Here is a 25,334-nt window from a genome sequence, read left to right on the forward strand (position 1 = left end):
GTTTGATGAGTATCTGTTAATTCCTTTCCTCCCAAAATTTAACTCTTAAATGTTTGATGGCTTTTCCTTGGATGGTCAATCAAAATAGAATTTATGCTGCAAGTTTTTGTCAACTAACTGATTTGATTTAATTAAGTAGGTGTAGTCCTATTGGAGATGCTCTTTGTTCAAAGTTCAGCTTTATTTTGCTTAAATTTAATAAGGAAKAATGGACAACTGGAATAATAATGCTCCATTCAGTCATAACGTGACCTCGTTGTAGATTGCGTTCCAGGGCTGTACATTATGGCTTGCGTAGAAGAAAAGTCTAAAACCACAGTCTTCAAACTGAGTATTAAAAAAGCCACKGAGCTACTCTGGGGTTTTGCTTATTGAGAGTCTCCTAGTCCCAGTTGGGGTTAGGCGYTTAAGGAGGGTTGAGAAGGGTTTTCTTGTTAAGTTTATGATATCAGGAGTCCATCTCTACCAATTCTGCTTCAGTCATCCCCAAACTGAAAGCAGTGATTTACAACGTCAATAATATCTATGAAATATATTTCGAATATTGTCTATTGTCACTAATTTGTCTTGGTACTCTTCCTTGGAATACAGAAAGATGCAAATTTTCATCTGCCAATGAAAGAATTTCAGGCATCCTTATAAACATAGTTTTCATTGTCTTAAATGCCTTATAATTTTATTTCAATGGCAGCCTGTCTCCTACGGGAAATGTTTCAGTCCCCTAGGTCTTGAGCTTTCCCCAGGCCTTTTGTTTTCCACCAGACATCTCACAACRTGCCAAATCTCTGGAACATGCCTATGGTAGGTACACGGCATGTCCCTGCATCCAAGTAGTCCTGAAATCCTGGTGAGCAGTCGGAGCTGCTGTGGTGCTTTGTAGCCTACTGGGTGTGGTGGCTGTGCCCAAGAGCTTGAAAGCAGAGCAGATAAACCAGATAAGTAATTTGTGACTGACAGATGAGGACTCGGAATGCGGAGTGAAGTGATTTAGCACAGTGGAAACCCGTGGCAGAGTTTGGAAACAGATCTAGGGAATCTGCATGGGAGTAAAACACCTTAAGAGTAGGTCTTGTGCTTAATTGCTCACCTACCTATATGGTATGCCTGGAATAAACAAAGGTTGGACAGTGAGATGTTTTTAGATGTTTAGATGTTTTTTTTCCTTCAGGTCTGATAATATCCTGGAAAGAAATCTCTGTGTCCTGGCAGTGYGATCTGCCTTTTTGGAAGTTTTGCACAGAACTGATGTGTTAACAATTTGTGGAAGGAGACATTTTCTTAATAGTCAGGAATGAAGCTGTAGTCAGTTGGTGTCTTTAGGCCTAACGTTATTAATAGTAAGAATTCTGCTTTGGGAGTGATTGTGGTACTGGAACAGAATAGCTTTGTGCTCCATTAAATGTGTTCTGTTTGCAGTGCTTTGTTGGAAGTCAAGGCAGATAACTTGTGATGACAAGCTTGATATTTATTTCACTGGCCTTGAAAACTTTATGCAAGTAAAAATAATGGAATAAAAATTAAATTGCATTTTTTTATTATTATTTGAATGTTTCCTTGCAGCTTTGGAAACCCAAACACTGCAGCGTTGTGCTGGTGTAGGAGAACCAGAAAATGCAGTTGAGCAGTCTAGTTCATTGTCCRAGCTGAGTGAATTGCTAAATATACACAGCCTTTAAGAGGAAAAAGAAAACTGTCTTTTTAAAATCATTTAATATACAGTTGTATTAATACAGGTAAGGGAAGCTTTCAAATATTATGTTTTGAAAGTGTCAGAGGTACATTAAAAATAAAAAAGCCGGGACAATACGGAAGAGTTTTAAAACTACCTATTTTTAAAGCTATTTGTTTTCTAGTTTCTCATGATACTAGAAGCTACAGTTTTRGAATAAGAATAAGCAACGAGTAACTTACTGTGATCTCCTCTGGAGCTTGTGAATCTACCAGGCTTTACAGAAAAATTCCGATAAGCCTTTCGCACTTCCGAGTTTGCTCTGATGTGTCGTGATGCCTTAGGGATAGTTTTCCCTTATAGAATATGTAGATTTGTTGATATACTTTTTTTTTGGTACTAATTAAAAAAAACCTTTTGGTAGTTTTTCTTYGGGGGATCGGTTAACCTGATTTATGTATCCTATAACTTATAATATCAAATTTATGTTATTGTGTATTTGCTTTGTGTAATATAGGATTGCGGATTTTGTGCGGAATTAGGGGACACCAAAATTCAAACTGTATTGTTTAGAGTTTGGTAGTTTGATCCAATGTATTATCCTAAACCTATCTTTAGGTAGGTTTACTCGTTATGAGTTGCTAGTTACAAGCCATTATGGTTGAATCCTCTCATACATCATGTGTTTATATGACCAATTTTCATGTAACATAAGCTTTCAAATGGCAACTTTCCTTGCTTGATTTATGCCTAATGTTAACTTTTCTTGAGGAAAAAAAAAAAAAAAAAAAGAAAAAGAAAAGGGGCATATAYTACCAATCTGTGTGTAAGGTTACAAACCCGTTATAGATTTTGTAACAGCGTTACCAGCAGTAGCAGCTTGGTTAGCTGGCTTTGACATCGGTGGAGTGGGAGAAACCGGCTGCCCTCGCAGCAAATGCCGTTTCCAGTGCCTTGCTGCGCCTCCGTGGCTTGCTTTCTGAGCCACACGACTCCTGCCTTCAAGACTGCAAGCAGATCCTCCCTTTGGTTGCGACAAACACATTTTTACTCCTGTTGCTCTTGGGTTTGGCCAGGGTGCAGCAGGGAGAAGACTGTCCAGGCCTGTCAGCGCTGGCGGCCGCTTCTGCAGCTCGTGGCCAGGGCCCCTCCGAGCTAAACAGTGAAGGTGTCACAGGACTGCAGGGAATGGGAACTGTTTGCTCCAGGGAAATGCCTCACACTGAAGCAAAGCGCAGTATGGTAGAGCCGATCTTTCAGACTGAAAAATGGAAGGGGATAAAAGAAGGGGAGATGCCCTAAATAGTGTCTGGCTCTCTAGAATGTGAGTGGGGGAATGGACATAGCCCTGAAAAGTTTGAGTTACTCCAAGCTTTAATATACAAGGATGGAGCTCTGCGGAAACTGTAATGTGCCCAGGGACTTTTGGTTTCTTCTGTGCTTGATAGTGATGCTTTGAGCTCTTACCAGAGTTTTTCTTAATGCAGGTTACACACTACAAGCAATATCCACCTAATACAAGCAAAGTATATTCCTACTTTGAATGTCGTGAAAAGAAGACTGAAAACTCCAAATTAAGGAAAGTCAAATATGAGGAAACTGTTTTTTACGGTTTGCAGTACATTCTGAATAAATACTTAAAAGGTAACTCTCTCAAATTCCAGTAACACTATACCTATGAATTAATACTTCCATTTTTCTCAACCGTGCTGGAGTCATGTCTTTGAAACAAATCCCAGGGTGTTTGGTTACAGGGTAGGTGCTGATGTGCCTAAAATACTGTTTATGTGATTCTGAAGCTGAGAGACACCCACCCTCCTAGCACGGCCCTGACTTTTAAATTCAGACACTTCTCCACTGTGTGTCTTGATGTCAGTGGGTTAATAAAAATGAAGAGGTGGCYGTATCCAAACTTCAGTGGGCTAAATGGGAATATTGGAAATGGAGTGAGGCTGTTGACAGCATCACCTATCTGACCATTTGAGAGGAAATGTATTTCATACCTTGAACATCAACTGTAGCCTGTGCTTGCTCATTTATTTAGTGTATAAGCTAATAACTGTTTAATTAAGTCTCTCCTAAGTTTCTTTTGCTGCTCTGTTTAGATTACTTAATATAGCAGCTACAAACAGAAGTGTTTTCAGTGCTGGCAGTTTTGAGAGTATCATCTGAAAAATTCCTTGGTGCCATTTGGATTTACTTGCTTTTAGTTTTATGGGTAAATATCGGCCCTTCTGACCTGAATRTGGGTTGCCTTGTGTCAAGCATTAGAAAGAACATTTTAGTCATAATTTATGTGAGTTTACCTTGATCCAGACCCACAGATATCTGCCAATTCCTACCCAGTGTTGACATTAAAAGCAAATCAAAACACATGAAAATCTTCTTTAGCAATCTGAGTATTTTTTTCCCCCACTATTTCAAATGGCAATTGCTCCTGAAGTGCTAGCAATGCTTATTTGAATAATGTGGTTAGACTGACTGTTCTTATCACAGGAGTGCTTAATGAGAGCTTGGTTGCAAACCCTCTCCAGAGGGATCCTCCCTGGAGCAGTGCAGCTTAATACTTGTGCCAGGCAACTTATAACTTGTTGTGTGCTCCAGCTTGCACAATCACGACACTCCTCTGGTCTTAGTACTGAGACCAAAATTCTTTACAGGCTACTGACCATTTGTAAAATGGTAATGATTCCAAAATGGTAATGATTCCAAATTGTTCTGACCAACCTGCCAAATATATTGCCCTGGTGATTTTCCTAGTCTGCACGATAAATTAAATTAAAAATTGGATTAAGCATAGCTAATCTATTCTTCTTGATTTAACAACTTTTTGGGTCTGTCTCTTTTTATGTTGTTTATTTTATAATTATAACATAATAATTATAAAATAACATAATTACAAAATGAGTTATAAAATAATTTAATTATTATAAAATAATTGTAAAACAATGCAATAATAAACATAATATATCTTATATATTGTTAAGTTGGTGAGCTTTTCTGTTTCTGAAACTACAGGTAAAGTGGTGACCAAAGAGAAAATCAAGGAAGCCAAAGAAGTGTATAGGGAACATTTTCAAGATGATGTCTTCAATGAAAAGGGATGGAACTATATTCTGGAGGTAAGAATTAATCAAAATGCTAAGAAATCGTCACAAAGGATTTGTGAATCAACTATAGAATAAATATAGCATTTCTTTTTCTCCTAAACAAAGCTATTTTAACCATGATAGTAAGAGAKGGGTAAATTTAGCTTTTTAGGTTCAGCTGATAGGGAGTAACAGCTGTCAAAGAATAATCATGTAAATGTACGTCTATACAGAAAAATCTTTATCCTTTCAGATGCCAAATATGGCTYTGCAGGTAATAAAGTTTTATTGCTGCCTTCAGCCAGTTACAGTAAGTGGGATCTTCTTGGCAAGTCTCTATCTTATATAGTGCTTAGTAGTTGGTTATGTCATTTATATTATTAGTTGGTTATGTTATTTATATTGCTTTCTGTAACTAATCATAACCATTTTTCTTTTAAGGCAGAAAGCACTATAACTTCTTGCAAGTGTAAATAGTTTAAGAAAATACATGTTTTATTCCATGGTTTCCTGCATTTTTTTTTCAGCAATACTTAAGTTCAGCCTTAAGAAATACAAGGCCTGAGCACTTCTCATACACAAAACCTCCCAAATTTGTCTTTTCACATTATTCCTTCCTCTTTCCCTGTTGTTTAAAAAGATGTCATTCTTCAAGTAATTGCAAACATCTCTCTAAAAGCAGCAGATTCAGACTAATAACATTCATCAGAGCTGTTCTGATCTCTGCAGATGAATTMACTATAGTGTCCTTGTGGATTCTTGCAAATGCATATGTTTTGCATTTGAAAAAGCAGTTTTTACTTCCTCATATTCTCCTCTGGATATCCTGACCAACTGTAACTACAGATGTAAATTCAAACCAAATTCATATTTAAGCTGCATTATACATTGGAAACTGCTTTCATTAGTAATTAAACTAATCTTGATCCCTCTTTGGCTAAATTGAATTAACATCCTTTTTAATGCTGCATGCCTGTCCACCCTGAGTTTTAACGTTGTTTAACTAATCCCATTTGAATTCCTGCTTTTTGAATTTAGTCAAGGTAGAGTTCCCGAATACTTCTGTACACATAGTCTATTCCTTGATTTCTTTAGTCCCCGATCAGATTTTCCTTCTAAAATAATGCAGAAATATCAAAACAAGTATTATTTTTGCATGTTGATCTTAAATACYGGTGCCTCTCAAACCTTTGTTGGGCCCTTACACGCTCCTATAGGCACACTCCATGTCTGTATGTATCCACACACATACCACTGCCTGCTCCCTGACTCCACTAACCTCAGAATCATCTTTGCTCCAAACTACTCATCTCCACGTCTAACAGCCAAATCTTTGTGGTATGAAAGCCCTGTTTGCTTCAGCATATCACTACGAAACTTTCAAAATATAGCTCTGGAGAGACTCTTGTGATGGGCGCTGGAGAACATGGTGCTGCTTAAAAATCTGTCAAAGTTCTGTCAAAAGGTATAAGAAAAAATGTTTTAGGTATTTTTATCAGTGCTCGCGAAGATTGCTTAGAAGATTATGATTACTGGTTTATTGTTTGCAACTTAGTCKTTAGTCTTTCAGGAATTAAAGGCTGTATTTGATGAAAGAATGAAATTCAAGACTGGCTTTAGTGTTTAGTGAATAGTTGAGATAAAATAGTCTGTAAAATAGCTGTTAAGTGGATGCCACTCCAATAAAATAATGAAATATGCATCTAGTTTAAGCAGAAGAGGGATATTTCAAGAGGGTCAGGGTTTTGTTTTGCTTTCTTGAGACCTAAACAGCTGAACTTTTCTAGCTTATCCATGAGAAGGGCCTAAAGAAACTGAGCAGCAACTATTTCCTCTTCTGTGTATGGAGCATATGTGTGTTTATAGAGTAGTTAAGCCTTCCTGAATCAATTTTTACAAGGAATAAAACCGAAACCGTCATTCAGTTTGAAGAGGAGACTTCCTTTTTTAGCTTGCAGGGTTTGGTTATGTTTTTGATAAAGAGTTTTATAACAAATACTTGGGTGGGTGTGTAAGTAAGGCAAATTAATTTGGGAGCTGAAAGAAAGAAAGAAAGAAAAGGAAAGCATCATTCTCATGAAAACTGCAGCCTGACATATACACTGCAGTCAAATAAATGAAAAACAGATCCCAATCTTTCCTGTTATCTCTTTCTCTCATAGAAATATGATGGTCATCTTCCTATAGAAATAAAGGCTGTTCCCGAGGGCTCTGTCATTCCCAGAGGAAACGTTCTTTTCACAGTAGAAAACACAGATCCAGAATGCTACTGGCTCACAAATTGGATTGAGGTTAGTTTGGGAAAGTTTGCATGGTTTTTTTTTCTAAAAAATTTAGCTTAAGTTAAAGCATTAATGCGTTATTAGTGTAAGGGGAATTTCTGGCAGCTTTCATTTTCTGCTTTAAATAAGCATTGATTCTGTAAAGATTTTCTTTTTCCAATCCAACAAGTGTTTATAGTAATTTTAATGGGAAAAAAAAATCTCAACAGTACCTAAATCCACAAGAAGAGAAGGAGGAGGAAAAGAGGGAAGTGTTGTGTGTCTATGAAAGTGATGACTCCTGAGATAGTCACCACCCTATATCTAAAGTCCAATTACTTAAACCCTAAAGCAAAYTATTGCAGGTCTCAGTACCTACTCAGCAAGTGTTGAAAATAAATAGTCCTTTTTTGTGCCTGATTAAATGCCATGTGGGGATTTTGGAGTCTTAAGCAAATATGTACTTAATAAYGTGTTGTTTTTTGTTTTAGACTATTCTTGTTCAGTCATGGTATCCAATCACAGTGGCTACAAATTCTAGAGAGCAGAAAAAGATTTTGGCCAAATATTTGCTAGAGACTTCTGGCAGCTTAGAAGGACTGGAGTACAAACTGCATGACTTCGGCTACAGAGGAGTCTCTTCACAAGAGGTAAAACTGATTGTCTAACAGCTTGAGAAGCCTAATCCTTCTTAACTGTACCTTAGAGCATTGCAGCATGTTACTGTTAACCATTGTATCTAAATGCAGAAGTGTATCTAACTGTGAAATTATGGGTTTATGGAGCACTGTATCTGCACCCTTGTGTTAGGGAGAGGAGGGAGGATGCTGGAGAGGGGCACATGCACCTGAAGTCTATCTGAGTACTATATAGGCGCAGCTTTTCTCCTTATGGAAAGTCTTTCCTGTGGAGATGAATGAAGGGTATGTCAATGAMGTTGTAACTGAGGTAGAATCTTGCTCTTTAGAACTAGCATTAGGCAATATTTGATTTTTAGCCTCTGAAAATCTCAYCTGTTTCAGACTGCAGGAATAGGAGCCTCAGCTCACTTGGTGAACTTCAAAGGAACAGACACGGTAGCAGGAATTGCGTTAATTAAAAAGTACTATGGAACAAAAGATCCAGTTCCAGGATACTCTGTTCCAGCTGCTGAACACAGGTAAGATTTTTCAGCTAAAAAACTTCTAATAATTTGTAAAATTCCTTTTTTTTATCCATCTTTGTATCCAGAAATATCTCTTTCACTTCAAAGGAGGAGACAGGCATAAGCTGTTTCATTTATATCATACAGTATCAGTGATGATTTATCCAGCTGTATAGGGAGATCAATTTGCTGACTGCCCTTATGCCTTCTAGGGGCACAATAGTGACAAAGTTGTCTTAGCTGTAATGGGTGTTCTTTTCACGTTGTAATGAAATGTAGATGGTTCTATTTATAGTGGACTTGTAAGCTTACAGATAAAAATAGATATTGATAATTTACATTATGAAAAGTTGTGAAGAGATGCAAAGAACTCTTAAAGAATTTTAAGCTTAGCATCATAACTTGAAGAGTCAGAGGTTACAACGCTAGGCTCTGCCAGATCATGTTCCCTCTCCAGAAGAGGCAGTTGCTTTGAAGCCCTCTTGCATATGTACATTCCCTTTTCCCTGAATCCTGTACAAGGTCAGGAGTGAACAGAAATCTTTTAAATTTTGTTTACATGTCTACACACTGATATGAGAATAATATAAAGGAAGGGATGTGTTTTGTTTTTTTTTTTTCCTAGCAAGAGCAAAATCTAGTGTCTTGATCTAGAACACCAGTGTAGAGCAACTCTTGAGCTCCCACTTGATGAGTAGAAATAACAAGTAGAAATTTCTGCACTTCAGCTTAGCTTAATACTGTAGTTAAACCAAAAAGTGATTGACCAGGCAGCTATGAAATTAACTGCAATGAAAGAAAGAAAATACACAGAGCCTTTTCTTGTGCACAGCATATTGAAGAGGTGGCATGACAGCAAACAGSTTAAATGGTCCTAGTTAAAGTTCCCGTTCACAAATGGAGACCTCAGTCCATTTTTTAATTCTTCCAAAGCACAAGCGAGTCTCGTGCAAGTGATGCAGAATGTTCCAGGTCCTTGAGATGGTGGTGTGACCGTGGTGCTTGTCCCTGCCACACCGCTAGAGTTKTTCACACACCTGGTTGAGCCTCCTGGAGAACTTTCTTCTCTCTCCTCACTACCAAAAGCCACAGCTTCTCCAGAGAAGCTAATGATAGCATGTAATGGTATAATTTTAATGCACACTAGCTCTTACTGCACATCTGCACTTTGTACAAGCAAATGTTTTAGAGGTTTACATTAATAACTCGTGTGTAAGTTATATCAGCTGCTTTGAGGTATGCCGATGTCACCACTGATCACTTGGCATGCAGTGACTTACTGCTTCTCTTAGCAGCTCTGTTGTATGTGTGTGCTGCTACCYGTGTACCAGGGGTAACACTCTGTGTCCTTGTCAGGAGAAGAGCCCTTGTATGACTGGACAGCACCAGCAGAGAGAATTTAAATCCATATATCTATATAAATATATATATATATCGAGAGAGAGAGAGAGAGAAAAAAAAAAAAGGGGGAAGATGAATTGTGTTTTCTTTAAAATTTTTGTAACTTATGTGCTAGTTTTCTATTTCTCATTCTGAGGTCTGAAATTTGAAGTCTATAATGATATTGGCTTTGATTACCTTAAACTATTGCTAATAGGAGATACTGAATGTGTGATTTACCATTTGAATACTATTTCAATACATACTCTAATATGAATTTTTCAATTGACTTTACAGTACCATAACCGCTTGGGGTAAAGATCATGAAAAAGATGCTTTTGAACACATAGTGACACAGTTCTCTTCAGTGCCTGTATCTGTGGTTAGTGACAGCTACGACATTTACAACGCCTGTGAAAAAATATGGGGTGATGACTTAAGGCAGATAATTGAAGCCCGAAGTCCAGAGGCGCCACTTATTATTAGGCCAGATTCTGGGAATCCTCTTGACACTGTTTTAAAGGTAATGTTTCCTTCAAGTCATTTGCATGCAAGGTTYGGAATGGCAGTTGTTTTCATCATTTTCTAATGATTGATTAACAAATATAGGAAACGTGCATAACATATAGTTTGTGTTGAACGTTCTAGACCTCTGTAAAATCTAAACATTTATGACATTAAATATAGGTATGGAAACTGTCTTTTTTAGTCTAGATAGTCTAGATAGACTGGCTTTTTTCAACAAACCAGTTCTTGCATGCCCTTCCTGAAACTTTTGCAGTAATGATCAGTTCTGCTGTCTAATGAGGTTGGAATGATTCTACGGAATCTATATTCTATGGCTCTCCTCATATAACAGGAAAWAACTCAAGTATTGATAAATACCAGGCAAATAAAGCTTCTTACTGCTAAAGTTAGATATCTAAAGTCTTGTAATAACRTATGTTACTGTTTTATATTGCAAATACAAATTGAGCTCTTCTATATTTTTAAGACTTGCATTTAGGTYAGTGGCATGTGACCTTAAAGCTGAGAAACACTTCTTGCCTTGCAGCTTTTGAGGTTTTTTTTTTTAATTGTGAAGACTGATGATAACTTTGAATTAGAATAGCCCTCAGCACTGTTTTAATAAGAAAGCAGAGGAGATTGTGTTGGCTATTAGATTTATACAACTTCAACTTACTTATAACCTTTTTCTTTTCCTTTGAGAGAAGTGACATAGAGCCAATAGAAACTTTGAATGTTCTTTTTCTCAGAGCTGATTTTAAAATGCCCTGCCTGAAGAATTTTATTTCAATTATTACTGGTTAACAAAATGCCCTCAAAAATGAAAGGCCAATGGGCCTTTCATTTATCTGCCATTCGTTATCTGCCATGTTAATAGATTTTAGGAACTAAAGAGAGGCATGGCTGTGATTAGCCATTGTGCACAAGTTAGTGAGTGCCATATGGACTCTGCTTTATCTAACGGCTCCCAGCACAATGACTGGCATACTTTTTGTTTGTGTGTTTGTGTGGATATATTTAGAGCAGGGTATGTGGGTATATTTATGGGTTTGCTTTTTTAGGCACATGACTCAAATGTGGAAATTGGTTTTCTTTGAGAGATTGTGGATTTTGAGTGGGGAAGAATGGGGTTTTATTTGGCTTGGGTTTTTGAACGTCTCCCTTCTGTTCTCAATAGGTCTTGGAGATCTTAGGGAAGAAGTTTCCCATTACAGAGAACTCAAAAGGCTACAAGCTGCTGCCACCATATCTCCGAGTTATTCAAGGAGATGGTGTGGATATCAACACATTGCAAGAGGTAGGGGATCATGCTCATGTGTCGCAGGGAAGCTGGCAATGTTGCAATTTAATCTGGAATCTATCATGGCTAGTCGGTTGCTGCGGCTTCTCTACCCATCCCACCCTGCCCTTCATTCCAGACTCTGGTATCCTAATGAGTAAAACAAGTTCATTAGAACTCCAAAGAGCATTATTAAGATGCATCAATCACTAAAAAGCATTTCCTAATCTCACTTTTGTAATGCTTATCCTCCCACTGTCTCTCCTTTTGTTTACTTTCATCCTTCTTGCCAAGCCTAATTCAGATCCAGATCTAGCAGTGCCTGGTCTTTCCATTGATATCCGAAGTCAATTGCATGATTGCTGTGCTATAGCAATAGTAGTAATTAACGTGTTTGGCTCATTAGTAGCTTCTGAAGTGTGCTCCCAATCAGATTTTGAGGGTGTGGTTTTTGAAGATTTTTCAAAACAAGGCTGAGGAGCCCCTTGATTTGGCAGCTAAGGGAACAGGCCTTGTTGCAAACCCAGAAAGTGTGAATAACAGACTAACCCACCRCTGGAGTCAAATTGGTCCATCTTGGAGCTTGAATCTGGTGAATACACATAACTTTTACTAATGATGCTAAAAGCACGATTTTGGCGAGACAAAAATTAATTATTTAGCAGCTACTGCATGCTGGAAGCTAATGAGAAATTCAGCACAGCTGGCTAGAGGAAGCTACTAGTTAATATGATCCAATCCAAATGGCACAGGCTGCAGTGACTAGATACAATGAGGGTATGCAAAGGAAGACTTAACTTCATCATTTTTTTTCCTGAATTTTTTCATCATTTGCTATAGGAGAGTAGTATTACCAGTTCAAAGAACAGAAATAAGTTGGATAGATTTAAGATAAATTTTACTGTATTTTATAGATGCTTGTCTTAGGTTTTGGGGTACGTTTTTAGATTCTTTTTAACAAAGCTGAATTTTGCACTTCTCAGATTTAGGAGTAAATACAGAYACACCAAGCTAATTTTCTAGTTATTATGAAACAATCTGCATACTTAACATGAGCACATAATGTGAACCTAAACCACAGTATTCTGGAGGTTCTCATTACTCAAATCTTTAATAAGCAGTTAATACTGAGATTGTCCCCGATACACCAACCATAATGCAATCCTGCACTACAGCCTTGCTCCTTCTCCAATGGTCCTGAAAGCAAATTTGATTTTCCTGTGACTCTTTTTGAGACTCTACAACTGTGCTAATGTGTTTAACAGAGCACAGGCATGACAGGTGAATAGCTGGAAGGAAAATCTTATCACTAGACACCATGGGAAGAAAACTTGCTTCGTTTTTAAAAGCTATTTACTCTCAATGACTTTTAAACAGAATTTAGTCATGAATTGATGCCTGTATTAGGCAAAACATGTCCCCGTTGAGATTTTCATGAGTCTGTGACAGGAAACAAATTGGACTGCTAATACTTTCTTGTGAGGAATTTGGGGATTGCCATCTCCAACTTGTAGTTGGCAGAATTTAAGTAGGTAGGCTCACACAGCATTGACTGTAGTAAGAATGTTTAAGCTTAAATTTAAGCTTTTACACTGCAGGAAAGTCACTASTCTATGTTCTAGATCGAGTAGGGAAATAATTCCATCAGCTGAAAGAACAGAATGTGGATGGAAGGAGTAATTCTTTGCTCAGATGATCCTCCTGATAACAGCTTGCCTGAGGAAAATACGTAATTAGTTATGAAAGCAAATCTACCTGTAATACTTAGTAGAAAATTGCTGAGCATCTTGTTCCACAAGACTCACGGAGTGACCTTCCTATCATCTTCTCCCAATTCCCTAATCTTGCTGCACATTTCATGTCAGCTTTGGTCACTAAACCCCCTAATTTAACCACCAATGTCGCAGGAAGCTAATTCAACCAAAAGTGGTCAATTTTTTTATTGTTCAATGACTGATTTGGCCCAGGGAAGGGTCCAGTAATCATCAGCACCATACAGGAGAGAAAACACTGTTGGTTGGACTTGGGGGATGCAGGAAGGGAAGAAAGAGACACCGCTCATTTGGCAGGAGCAAATCATGTTTGAGCAGAAGACCATGGGCTTGCAGCCTGATCTTTACTTTCACATAACATTTAATGAAGCCCTTTCTACTCTCAGGTCAGCGTAGTCAAACGTCTCATGCAGCCTTTTAGAGGACTGTTCAACAAGATGCTATTTAAAAAAAAATCCTGAAGTAAAACTCTTCCTTTTCAAAAAGGAGTTGAACAAAAATCATGGCCTTTTTTTTACCCTCCCCACACTGTTAAAGCCTATGCAAGTGGTTGTTTTAATTCCTATATCAGTCTTGGACTTCAGACGTGATCTGTTGTTATAGATCAGATCTGTGGTAATGGCTGTGGTAGATGAGCGGAATGAGTAATGACTGAGCAGTCTCGTTTAACTATCCAAACTAGCTGAAACAAAAATATAGAAAACAGCTCGGAGTATAAACTGGATTTTAAAATTCTTTGTTTTAATAGGGGATGCTGGTAGAACAGGTAAGGAACCTTTTCTGACTTTCTTCTGGCATTTTCACTTTTTAAAAATCATTCCAATCTGCTAACTCCACAATATACTACACTTCAAAGGATATTCTTTGAACATTCAATTTCCAGCTGGCTTTAAATTATTTATCCAGAGAAAATCCTCTAGTCTGGAGTCACARCTGACAGTCATGCCCAGAATGGTCAGAGGAAGGTGGTCAACACCCATACTCTTTGTATAAGTTTGAAAGTGTGATACTATAAATTCTTATGTATGGTTTTCCTTTGAGAGAACTTCAGTTGCATTTGGGATCTTTCTCTTTCCTTCCTCCCCATTGCTATTTGCCACCTCTTCTCCATACTTGCAGAACATGTTGTCTGGCCTCTGTTGGTACCTTCAGAGTTTCATGTTTCAGCTCCAGTCTCAATATTCCTTCCCCTCCAACCCGTTATCAGCCAAAAATCAGTTGACTAAGGAAGATTCCACGGGAAGGAGATGCCAGTAGAAGCTTAAATCCCCACACAGGTGAAGTGTGTCATGTATATGGCAAGAGATGGGCCAGCTGTGTGTAAGTGAGAGCAGGAACTCTGGCTGAACGGAGTTCACGTCGCTTTGGATGCAGACACGGGGGCTGAGCAGCCCAGCTGCTCTGTGCTCGCACTGGCATCTGTTAACCTACAAATATGAGTGGACCTGAAGTCTAAGCTTTAGTGAGATGTTGTTTTTGCCATTTCTGTTTTTGCTGCATCTCCCAGATGCRCTCGGGCAAGTTCTGCTTGTGAGCTTTTGTGCAGTTTGGGGAGGAGGGCAACATCAGACCTGATCTGTAAGCACAGAGGCAGGACGTGCAGGCTCAGGCCTAGCTAGCAGTTTGTGTGGCTTTGGGATGGATCGGTGTCTGGACAGAACTTTCTCAGAATTTAGGCAGTTTACCTCTTTTTGGTTTCTCTACAGAAAGTGTAAGTAAGCACACTCCTTACATAGGCCCAGTTGAGGCTGATTTCTTACTGTTCTTTTGGGCCTTAAACTTGAGAGAGGARTCCCTTTAACAAATCCCTTAACGAATCCCTTTTCTTACCCTTCCTTTGTCATCTACAGTTATTTCAGATGGTTTAAGGGAGAATCTCACTCACTTATTTGCCCTAAATCTTTTATCATCTCTGGGTGCCCCTTTAAAACTAGTTCCAGGAGAACCTACTGACCTGAAAATACAAATTCCTTCTGTGCAGAGTCAATATCTCGGGGGATGTGATATCTGCTGCTAAAATTCACAGCATTTTCATGTATTTATTTGTTCAAAAYACAGAGTCTTCCAAAGGGTCTCTTAAGTGAAAACCATGGCAGAGAGGAGAYGGGTTGAGAGGTCTTCTGCTTGGGTTGGTGAGGCCCAGTGACCTGGCACCATGAGAACGAGGGCAGCTTATCAGGGAGATGTCTCCCTGGGAGATGTCTCTGCTAAAAACCTTGTGGGAAAATGTTGACAGGCTGTGGCTCTTCAGGGCACCTTTTCTGTGGGCTGCACCCTGCCAGGCATCCAGAYTTTAACAGTATCTTTAGGGAGATCTACATGTGACTCGATAGATAAGCAAAATACTAGTAGGCATTTTTGTCTCATCATCTACCAGTTTGCCACTATCTGTGTTTGTGGTTGAATTGCCTCTGTTTTTCTTAGGAGTCTTTGCCTCAGCCAACCCTTAGGGAAATGGCTTGACCTCAGTAGCTGCTAAAACAGTCCTGCTCAGTGTTCCCTGGCATTCCCCTTTTGTACAGAGAGGTGGCAAGTGCACAAAAGATTGGCCAGATTTTTGATGCTGTTGATTTCTGAAACTCCACACAGTTCTTCTTGGATTATCTGAGTCCATTCTGTTCCTCAGCTTCATTCTCTTGGATGATGTGGGATTTTTCCACCCACTCTAATGCTACTCTCTCTTGTTAGTGCAATATTTATAGATATAAATCCAAACACTCTCCTGTTGACCATCTTTTCAGGCCGTAGTGGGAGTAACGGGAAACAAACGGTGATCRTTGATGAGTATGATTAAACTTGCATCCATGACTCCAGGCTAGAGGATGACACGTGTTTCTGTGACTAGAGTTAGCTAGAGAGCAGCTGGTACAGTGAGTAATAAACTGCCTGCTGATAGATGTGCAGTTCATACCTGTCTGCATATCATACCCATGCAGATCGGTATCCAGATGTGTTGAGCAATATATGTTGATAGGTATGAAGTTCACAGTGAGCTGTACCTGCCTAGGAAGGTGGCAAAAYAAACCCTTCAAGTACTTATTGGTTGGCATATTTTATTGATGGGAATCAAATGAGAAAATATGTACCTGTATTTCCCATCCTATGCATTTTGAATGCAACTATTTCTAACTTTAGGAGAACTTCTCTGTTGCTGTCATGGGTCAAGTGGGCAGGTCTCTTTCTGGAGTGGCTCTGCCAGGTGTTTGCTCTCTGCCAGGATGTACGTTATATTTTGAGGCCTGCCCATAATTCTGAGAAGTCAGAAAGCCCAGAAGTGCTCCCACCAAGTCAGCTACTTTCTTCAGTGCTCTCCTTGTCTGGGCATTACATTACTTAGCTACCCTAGTTCGGGAAGGAGAAAATTATCTTTATTGCATATGCCAGCATGGTAACAGCACTACCATGTGATATCATAAATAGCACAAGCTGGAATAACAATTTAAAAAGTAAACAGCATGCCAAATATTGTCAAAATTGTTACATACSTCTCCTGGAAACTGAATGTTAGTTGGTTTAATTGTCTGTAAAAACATCTTTTTTAAGTAGTGTAATTATTTKTTTTTAAATGACATGGTTTAAAGAAAGAGTCTATCATCTTTTTCTTTTCTTTATTAGATTGTGGAGGGAATGAAGAAGAACAAATGGAGTATTGAGAATATTGCCTTTGGATCTGGTGGAGCTTTGCTGCAGAAACTAACTAGAGATCTCTTGAACTGTTCCTTCAAATGTAGTTATGTGGTGACCAACGGTCTTGGGGTACGTCTCCTCCTGCTCCTACCACCATGTTCTCCACAGAAGGCTCCCTACCTGAAAAGCTGTTTTACGTTTCCTGTTACCCTACCACCATCTGCATAACGCACACCAGCCCCACCAAGCTCGTTCCTTTTATAAGACATTCTTCTGATTTTTAGGTAAATGTCTTCAAGGATCCCGTAGCCGATCCAAACAAAAGGTCAAAGAAAGGGCGACTGTCTTTGCACAGGACACCGGCTGGAGATTATGTAACGCTTGAAGAAGGCAAGGGAGATCTTGAGGAGTACGGACAGGTAGGGGTTTCCAACACTTACCAAATCACTTTCCATGCAAAACTAGCCGGAGAAGAAGCAGGTTATAACAATTTTAGGATTTTGTTTTAGTTGTTTTCATATTTAGCTTTGTCTTAGTATTTCAGAAGCGTCCTCAGCGCTAAATTCAGTAGAAGTAGCTCTTCAAGTTTTACGATTAGAAGTCTGCTCCTTTTTTTCCTCCAAGCTAATATCTCATAATGTAGCGTAGTATCTGCTAGCTGAGTAGTTTTTATGGGCTATACCACTCAATTTCTGAGTAGTATCTGATTTTGGGTGGTGGCAGAGGAGGTAGAGGGGTACACAGACAGACTTAACTAAAGGTTGTTCCTGCTTCACTGGGGAGTTTTGTAAACAGTTCCCTCAGGTAGGCATATTCTGTACATGGAATAGTTTGCCAGTGTTCAAAAGATGTAAATTACACCAGGAAATCAATTTCCCTATTAATCTCTGGCATAGCAAACTTGAATTTCAGTAAAACGGGCACAAACTTTACCCCGATCTCAGGATTTCATTTGCTGTCTCAGCAAGCAAGCAACAAAACGTTGCATGTTGAGTGTCTTTCTGTATTAAGAGCCTTTAAAACCTTTGSGGGTGGTTGTTATTAGGTCTGTGGTATCCAGTGCATGTATTATCTACATATATAGCTCAGTATATGGCTCAGTTTGCTTTCTCGCTTTAATATCTGAGAGCTTCCAGTTTTGCACTTACTACTGCATTTTTAGAGCGCTCCTTCTTCCATACCCCTCAACCTGTTGTCCTTAATATGCCTTTGTGTACCAGAAAAGTTGAGGAAAAACTTCAAGTGTGTAAAGGCAGAAGTGCAGTTTAAGAACTTGAATATTTTCAAAGTAACATATATGCCCAGGCATATATCTGTATGTTTATGATATACGCCTGTAAATTTTATGCATGGGCAGTAAATGGTGGAAAATCTCTCAAAACAACGCAAGATCTCTCTCTCTCACACACACACACACACACACACACACACACACGAGTGTAACTTTTGCAAAGATTTTCTTTTAAGTTATTTCATCTGTCAAAATATGAAGACAATTTTCTATCCTARGATATTAGAGAGGGCCATATTTGTGGTTTTGGTCCCCCTGGGACCAGAAGGGCAGATGGAAGGGGCACTTCTGTGGACCTCCTTTCCTGAACCACAGGTCCTGCAGACACCAAGCAAGCACAGCTTGATGTCTAGTCCTGGTTTCAGCTGCTCTGTCCAGTGCTGCTGTGCTCTGCTCTTTCAGCGTGCTGTTTGGGAGCCCTCTTTAGTGCTCTGTTTTACTGAATACATGTGCAAAGGAGATTGCAGAGAGAGCTTTTTAATGGCTGTTGTGGAGGAAATAGAGATTTTGTTGGAGGCTCTGTAATTTAACTGCATTTAAAATCGGTTCAATTGAGCTTCCTTTCTTACCAATTGCTCTAGCAGGGTATATTTAATTTATAGGTCTTTGCCTTTCACTYTGGGCATTTCACTTCGGGGACTATTTGGGATGAAATTTCTATCCATGTACAGGATGGCTTAAATGCTTTTCTGTCTAACTCTTAGCTAAAGGTACAGGTTGAAACTGAAAAGGCCAAGTGGCTCAGTAGCCTGAGGCCCTGTCCTCGACACATTTGCTTTGGGGGTTTGCTTTGAAGTTTGTGTGACCTGTATTTGTTCATTTTTTCTCATCTCCCTGAGAGAGGTTTCGTCCTTGCTAAACCAGTGGTGTTTCTTGCAGGATCTCCTCCATACAGTGTTTAAGAACGGGAAGGTAACGAAGTCGTATTCATTTGATGAAGTAAGACAAAACGCCAGGCTGAAGAACAGTGAACTTGAAACGGCGTCTCACTAAGTTTCATTCCATGTCTGTGTATGTGTGTGTAACAAGTATGTACTGCATAATGGGTTTATTGTACAGATTTGTGTGTTTGTGTTTTATGACATTGTAGCCAAATTATTTGTTGGTTTATGGACATACTGCCCTATCTTTTTGCCAGTCTTTAGAGAAGCTGAAATCAGGAAATGGTACTTACAGTGTAAAACATATTTAATGCTAAAGTGTGCTTTTTAGGGCCATTTGCCAGTAGTGATTCAATCTGGTATTGATCTTTTCACAAATGAGACGGAGCTGAGAAACTTTTTTATATATAACAGAATATCACAAAATGGATTTACATAAAATTATCATGATTGCTTTATGTTTATATTTAACTTGTATTTTTGTACAAACAAGATTGTGTAAAATATATTTAAAGTTTCAATAATTAAGTCTTTCCAACTTTTCATGATTTTTATGAGCACAGACTTTCAAGAAAATATTTGGTGTGGGGGGGAATCCATTGCCTTTTGTCCATCAATCAGCAAATAAAACATGGCCTTAAAGTTTGTTGTGACATTGTACCATTTGAAGAAAGAAATCAGGACTCGTATCTCCTTTAGGATCCCATAGACTTGCTGACCTCACCGTATCTTGTAGTTGTCTGTGTTAGTAAATCTACATTCAAGCAAGTTACTGTTCTTACTAGCAGATTTAGGTACTACAGACCTTACTGGCACAGTAAGTGTGTAAATGGAATGCCAAATTTGAAAGGATTCTCTACTGCAACTTAACTTGCCAAGTCTATTCTACTTGGCATATGCACCTCAATATTTTAAGAGTAAAGTTTTTAAGAGATCTCCTCTTCCACTATAGAATATATGTGTAAAATACTGAAATATGGAAGCGGTGTATTTTAAAGTAATTACACTTCTGGGTTTATTTTTCATATACTGTAAGTGACATGACTTTAAAGCAAAATACTGGACTGGGTAGTGCACTTTTTTACTTTTTTGTATTTTTTTCATTGATTTGCCTTTTGTCAGACTGGATGTTAAATTGTAAAAAATGTTTAACTATTTTTGTTAACAACTTTAATAAAACCTTATGCTAGCCAAACTCCTACACGAATGGCAGACCTGCTTCCCCTTCTCCCCCCATTTACTGGGGGTGAGGAGGGGCTTTTTTTTGGTGCAGAGGATAGCTGTAAAAGAATATGTATGAGAGATGCTTTTGAGCTGTCTGCACTTGATTGTATTTGCTCTCTGCAAAGTAGAATTTCTCGAATTGGAGCAATTTCTAGAATTGCTCGATTAGAATATCTGCTGGAAAACAAAACTGTCAAGGAATTTATTGGAGAAGCTCTGTAGTAATAGGCTCTGAGAAGTTTGTTAGTACTGTAGGATGGCTCTTACTACAAAAGGAATATACCTCCCTTAACAAAAATCAGCAGTAAAATCAAATGGCTTCTGTATTATGTCGATGATCAACTGTCAGTCTTTGACTTACTGTACTGATGTTGCAATTAACAATTGCCAATTAGCAAATGATTTTACAGGACAAATGTGAGGGGTCTTTTAGAATCATTTAAGCCTACACAACTATATAAAATGTGCTTTTAAAGGAAGATTGAAAAGCCATACTTCATTGTTCTTATTCTCTCACCAAAAAGGGCCACATCAAAGCACTCATAGTATTTCCAGGGTATGTGGTTAAGACACTTATGCCCAGTCTCAATGGTTCTTGTTAATAAAAAAAAAAAAAAAAAAAAATTGTTTTCCACTCTTAGTGTATGTGATTATAGATTTAAGTGATGTATTGTTTCAAAAATAGTGTTTTAGTAACCTAAATACTGACCTTTCACACTGAAGAACTGCCTTCCCTTTGCTGTAAATGATATTGTTCCTATTTGGCTAGGAAAGGCCAAATAAATCCAGACATAGGATCAGTAGCTGGTAAATAGTACAGAGCCTGTTTCACTCCTCCACATGTGTACTAGGGAATTTTATGATGTATGGTTTAAAGAAAATAAAAGTAAATGCTGCTTTCATTCTGTACCAATAAAAATTTTGATAACTATTGACTACCCATAATTGATATTTTTGTACTTGAGAACTAGGGATATGCTGTGGAAGCACTGTTTCCTTGTGTACCATGCAATACATGAGTAAGTGTTCAGTGTTGTCTAGAATTTAGCCCATGAGTTGGAGACTTAAAGGAAATTCTCTTCCCGTGCATGTCACCTTCAGCAAGTAGTCACGTCACCCATTAGAATAAATGTTAGTGTSTTTTTTAAAAAAGAAAAAAAAAACACCTGGTGCTATTCAGATCTGAATACATGTCTTTCTGTTTGGCAGTTTGACATTCTAGGCATCAACAAGCTGATAGAAATTATTGCAGTGCTTGAACCATATAATATCCTGACTCTTCCACGTGAAAGCAAACAGCATGTCTCAGTTTGCTTTAAACTCCTAGATTTGTAGCCATTGATGTTTTAATTATCCCCATTTCATAATATAACAGAGTATTTGTATTTAAAAATAGGAATTGGGAGTTTTGTGTTAATACCCTTATTTGTAACTAGTATTTAGCATAAGAAATGGATTTTGTAAGACTCTTTTTTTTTTTTTCCTGAGATGCATGATTATGAAAAGATGCTTTTTATGGTACCTGGAAAGATCAGAGAGAATAGAAAAGTACTAGCTCTTTGGTTTGCCAAAAAAAAAAAAAAATCAAAACCAAGTTTAAACAGTTTTTCCTATGAGTTTTTACATTCCTTTCCAACCTGTTTAGTGAAGAGAAAATATTCCTCCCTTAAATCCTCTGTTAAAGTAATTTCATGTACTTGGCATCGAAAACGAGTATGTAAAACACATGGAAATAAAGTTTAGTTCTGGCAGTGCAAATAGAGGCCATCTGAGTGTGTGTTGAAGTCGGGGTGTTGGGCAGCAGCTGGGGCTCGGGTGCTGCCCGTGGCCGGGGGGCCGGAGCACCTCAGCACCTCAGGGAGCCCCTTCCTCAGGGAGCCCCTTCCTCAGATAGCTCCTTCCTCAGGGAGCCCCTTCCTCAGGGAGCCCCTTCCTCGCCGCTGGAGAAGAGGACGCAGGAGCCTCTGCTGCTTTTGACAGGCTACGAACGCATCTACACACCTACATCCACTTAGAAATGGAGCACTTCCACTTGAGCTTGACATAGAGCCACCGAATGAAACCCAAGGACTATTCTTTTATTTCTCACATTCTACTCATTTCACRTATTACTCATTTATTTAGATTCGACCTGCTCTAAAGTTGATAAAAGTGCTTGCTTGAAAGCAACCTAATTAAAGATGAGGTAGCCTTCAGGTCACTTCAGTCCCAGTAGTTTCAGCTCCTTAATGGAACAGATTCTACTGTGTCACTCTGGACGGGTTTTTTATWAGTGGAAGAAAATATGCTTTTAATTCCTGCTTATCCTCAAATTTCAGGATGCTGCTTACAAACACAAGCACCTAGTGCAAAGATGGGCATGTGCAGCTGTAGGTGGCTGCTCCATTCATCTCRTGCTATAATGTCTGAAGGGTTTCCATAGCCTACACTAACAGACATTAAAATTTGGATTTAAAGCCTSCTTTATGTTTATCTTTACAAAGAGCAAACGTCGCCCAAGTGGTTGAGGCYGTTTCCTCCTCCTTTCCAAGCTCATAAAGGCATCCAGCTACAAATCTCCAGGGTTTTCTCACTATCACCAGCCCTTTGAAAACCTCTTTTATCACAGTTACCTAAAGATCTCAGATATGTTTATTTATCATAGCTCACAGTCAGGGAAGAAAAGCCCTTAGCAAAAGAGCATTGCCAAAGAGTTTTTTGCTGTGGCACAATATTTTGTTGAAAGATACCCAATTTTTGCTGTGAGACAATCGAGAGCAGCTCATCAGAAAGGAGTCGGTAGGATTTTCCTCAAGTCATATTTTGTTTGCTGTAATTCCCGTAGTGATCTTTATCTGAATGCTTGTAACATTTTTTGGAATAGAAATTTTAGAATTTAAAGTTTACGGGGAAGTTTCCTGGAATCAGAAATGTTGATGTCTCYTTTTATCTGAAGCAGAGAGGTCTCTTAAGGAGACATCAGTGATTGGGCTGCTGGCAATATTATTTTTCACCTTCTGCAACTCTCCTGAGTAGAAGGACAAGTTTATTTCAAGTCTATGTTGGAGACAAAGATCAGAAAATTTAGATTGCATGTAAATCCATTAAGATTGCCTCTAGATCATTAGGTATATTAGATAAATTACAATGCTRTAATATATTGCTATCTGTAACTACTTGTGTTATGTCTCATTGATAGTATTGGTGCATAGGATTTGAAGATGTTGTTCATGAACAACTTAGTTGTTGTGCTTCTGTCAAGTAAATATTACATTGCATATAGCAAGATAATTGTAATTTATTGAAAATTACTTCAACATTTTCCATAGCTGCAGCATCGGAGAAACTAAGCTGGGAAGGAAGCTCAGGGGTGGAAGTTTTCACTTCATAGTCACTGGTTTAGGTTATTAATGTAGCTATTGAAAGCTTTCAGTTTGAAAAATGGCCTGTTTTGTCATGCCTGAGTATTCATGGAACTGAAAGATTAATAAAAATGGTGCATTTTCATGTTGGGTGAACCACGTGGACTCGGAAGCTTATGTATGTTCCAACATTTATCTTCTAAGGAAAAGTGAACAACCTCAGTATCAAACTTCCTTCCCTTTCCCCACAAAAGGGGAAAGAAAAGCATTAAGTTCTCAGAGCTTTTCCTCTGCTTTGTGTTTCTAAAATGAAAAGTTAGTGTATTCTTCCTCTTGGATAGGTAATTTCCCATATTCTGAGAGTTGCTACSTTAGCTTCGGTGTAAGGAATTGCTGCTCATTGTGGGGTGTCTCGGAGGAGTGACTTATCCTGGCAGTTTTAGAGGATAATCTGGGACTAAAAGGCTTAGGGTTGCGTTGAGCCTGTAAGTCACACAAAGGTCAGAGTTGCAGCTGATGGTCCCTCGCCAAGGCCCATGACTGTGTCCCGGCTCCAGGTCTCCTGCAAGGTGCTGTGAGCACTGAGGCTGCTCACCCAACGCAGGGGTGCTGCAGTGTCCCAGTGACGAGGCAGRGGCTCTTCATGCACCCCACACTAACCTTAATCCAGTTTTCAAGGCTGCAGGGACCTGTTAAACCACATGGTAGTGACAAACTTCATTAAAACTACCATTCTTCCTGTACACGGTGTGTTTTTGCAGTCTCACCTCCAGCACTGCTGCTTGAAGCCCATCGCCTGCTTTTATTGCAGCTATAAATCCCTGCAAGATAAAGAGTAAGATCTCACCTCTGTGCAAGGTTTTGCAATCGTTGCACCTTCAGACTAAAGCAAATAAATTAACCCAGTAAAACCGAAAGTTAGACTTTTCCCTTCTGAGTTGTGCTCATGGAAATGTTAATGGACACGTAAGTCTGGCAAAACAAGAATATATAAAATTATATTAACTTCTTTACATTGAAACAAAATTGCATTTACAGCCTGTCTAGCAGTTAATAACCCTGAGCTGAATGCTCGAACGTTTTCAGCTGGTTGCTGGGGATGCTTTTTGACTCAGCGGTCTCACCCAGACACCGCACCCTGCGCACACAGATCTAATCCCATTAAAGAGGCTGCCCGGGCACAGGCGAGAGCAAGACGACGTGCAGCCACACACTGAATTACACAGGGAGAGCGACGCGAAACCTGCGTCCTCTGAGAAAGTGCCACCCTTCTGCTTGGTGTTATACATTAAATACATACATCCTCCTTGAATCCAATTGGAAAAATGGCATTTTTTGTTGAGTTTTAGGCAGCTCAGACTGAGCTCCCGTTCTGCCTAGCGCTGGGAAGCCAGCTCTGGGGCTGTTGTGTAATAAGAAAGTGAGTGCATGTTCAATTGCTGACCTATCTTTCGCAGCCCAGGCTGAGTTATGCAAGACCTGGGGTTTCAATAGTTTCTCCCATGCTACATGTTCCTACCCAAAGGCACTCTGAGACAAACCCCATATAGTTATTGAACTCGTGGTGTGCACTAAACCGGCAGGGTAACAGGGTGTGTCTGTACAGGTTGTGAAATGATTGTCAATAATTTTCTTTCTCTTGTGCAAGTCTGTCAGCTAGACACAAGTGCTGTCACCGAGATGACTGCTATAATAGAGACACATGTTGTGTTTCGGCCGCTGATGGTTCTTTTCCAACTGACTGACTTTGGCCACCAGTCTCCTAAACACTGAGCTTGCAAAGTGGCTTTCTCACCAAGCAATCGCATGTAATTCCCCTAAAATAGTTTTTTTTATATATAAATCTTTACATCAAAATGAGAAAGACTG

At 38.9% G+C, this 25,334-nt stretch overlaps 1 protein-coding gene across 1 annotated transcript in view; it reads left to right on the forward strand.

Moving 5' to 3' along the window:
• NAMPT (nicotinamide phosphoribosyltransferase) overlaps positions 1-20,860 on the forward strand; it is a 26,588-nt gene extending 5,728 nt beyond the window's left edge. The window contains exons 2-11 of the mRNA XM_026046355.1: positions 3,157-3,313; positions 4,688-4,791; positions 6,921-7,049; positions 7,511-7,669; positions 8,042-8,178; positions 9,841-10,066; positions 11,228-11,347; positions 16,717-16,857; positions 17,013-17,147; positions 18,899-20,860. Of these exons, the coding sequence (XP_025902140.1) occupies positions 3,157-3,313; positions 4,688-4,791; positions 6,921-7,049; positions 7,511-7,669; positions 8,042-8,178; positions 9,841-10,066; positions 11,228-11,347; positions 16,717-16,857; positions 17,013-17,147; positions 18,899-19,012 (1,422 nt within the window). The 3' untranslated portion in view covers positions 19,013-20,860. The remainder of the gene's footprint in view (positions 1-3,156; positions 3,314-4,687; positions 4,792-6,920; positions 7,050-7,510; positions 7,670-8,041; positions 8,179-9,840; positions 10,067-11,227; positions 11,348-16,716; positions 16,858-17,012; positions 17,148-18,898) is intronic.
• The last annotated feature ends 4,474 nt before the right edge of the window (positions 20,861-25,334 follow it).

Source organism: Nothoprocta perdicaria, unplaced genomic scaffold, assembly GCF_003342845.1.
Source record: "Nothoprocta perdicaria isolate Ctin4 unplaced genomic scaffold, notPer1 scaffold_44, whole genome shotgun sequence".
Classification (NCBI taxonomy): domain Eukaryota; kingdom Metazoa; phylum Chordata; class Aves; order Tinamiformes; family Tinamidae; genus Nothoprocta; species Nothoprocta perdicaria.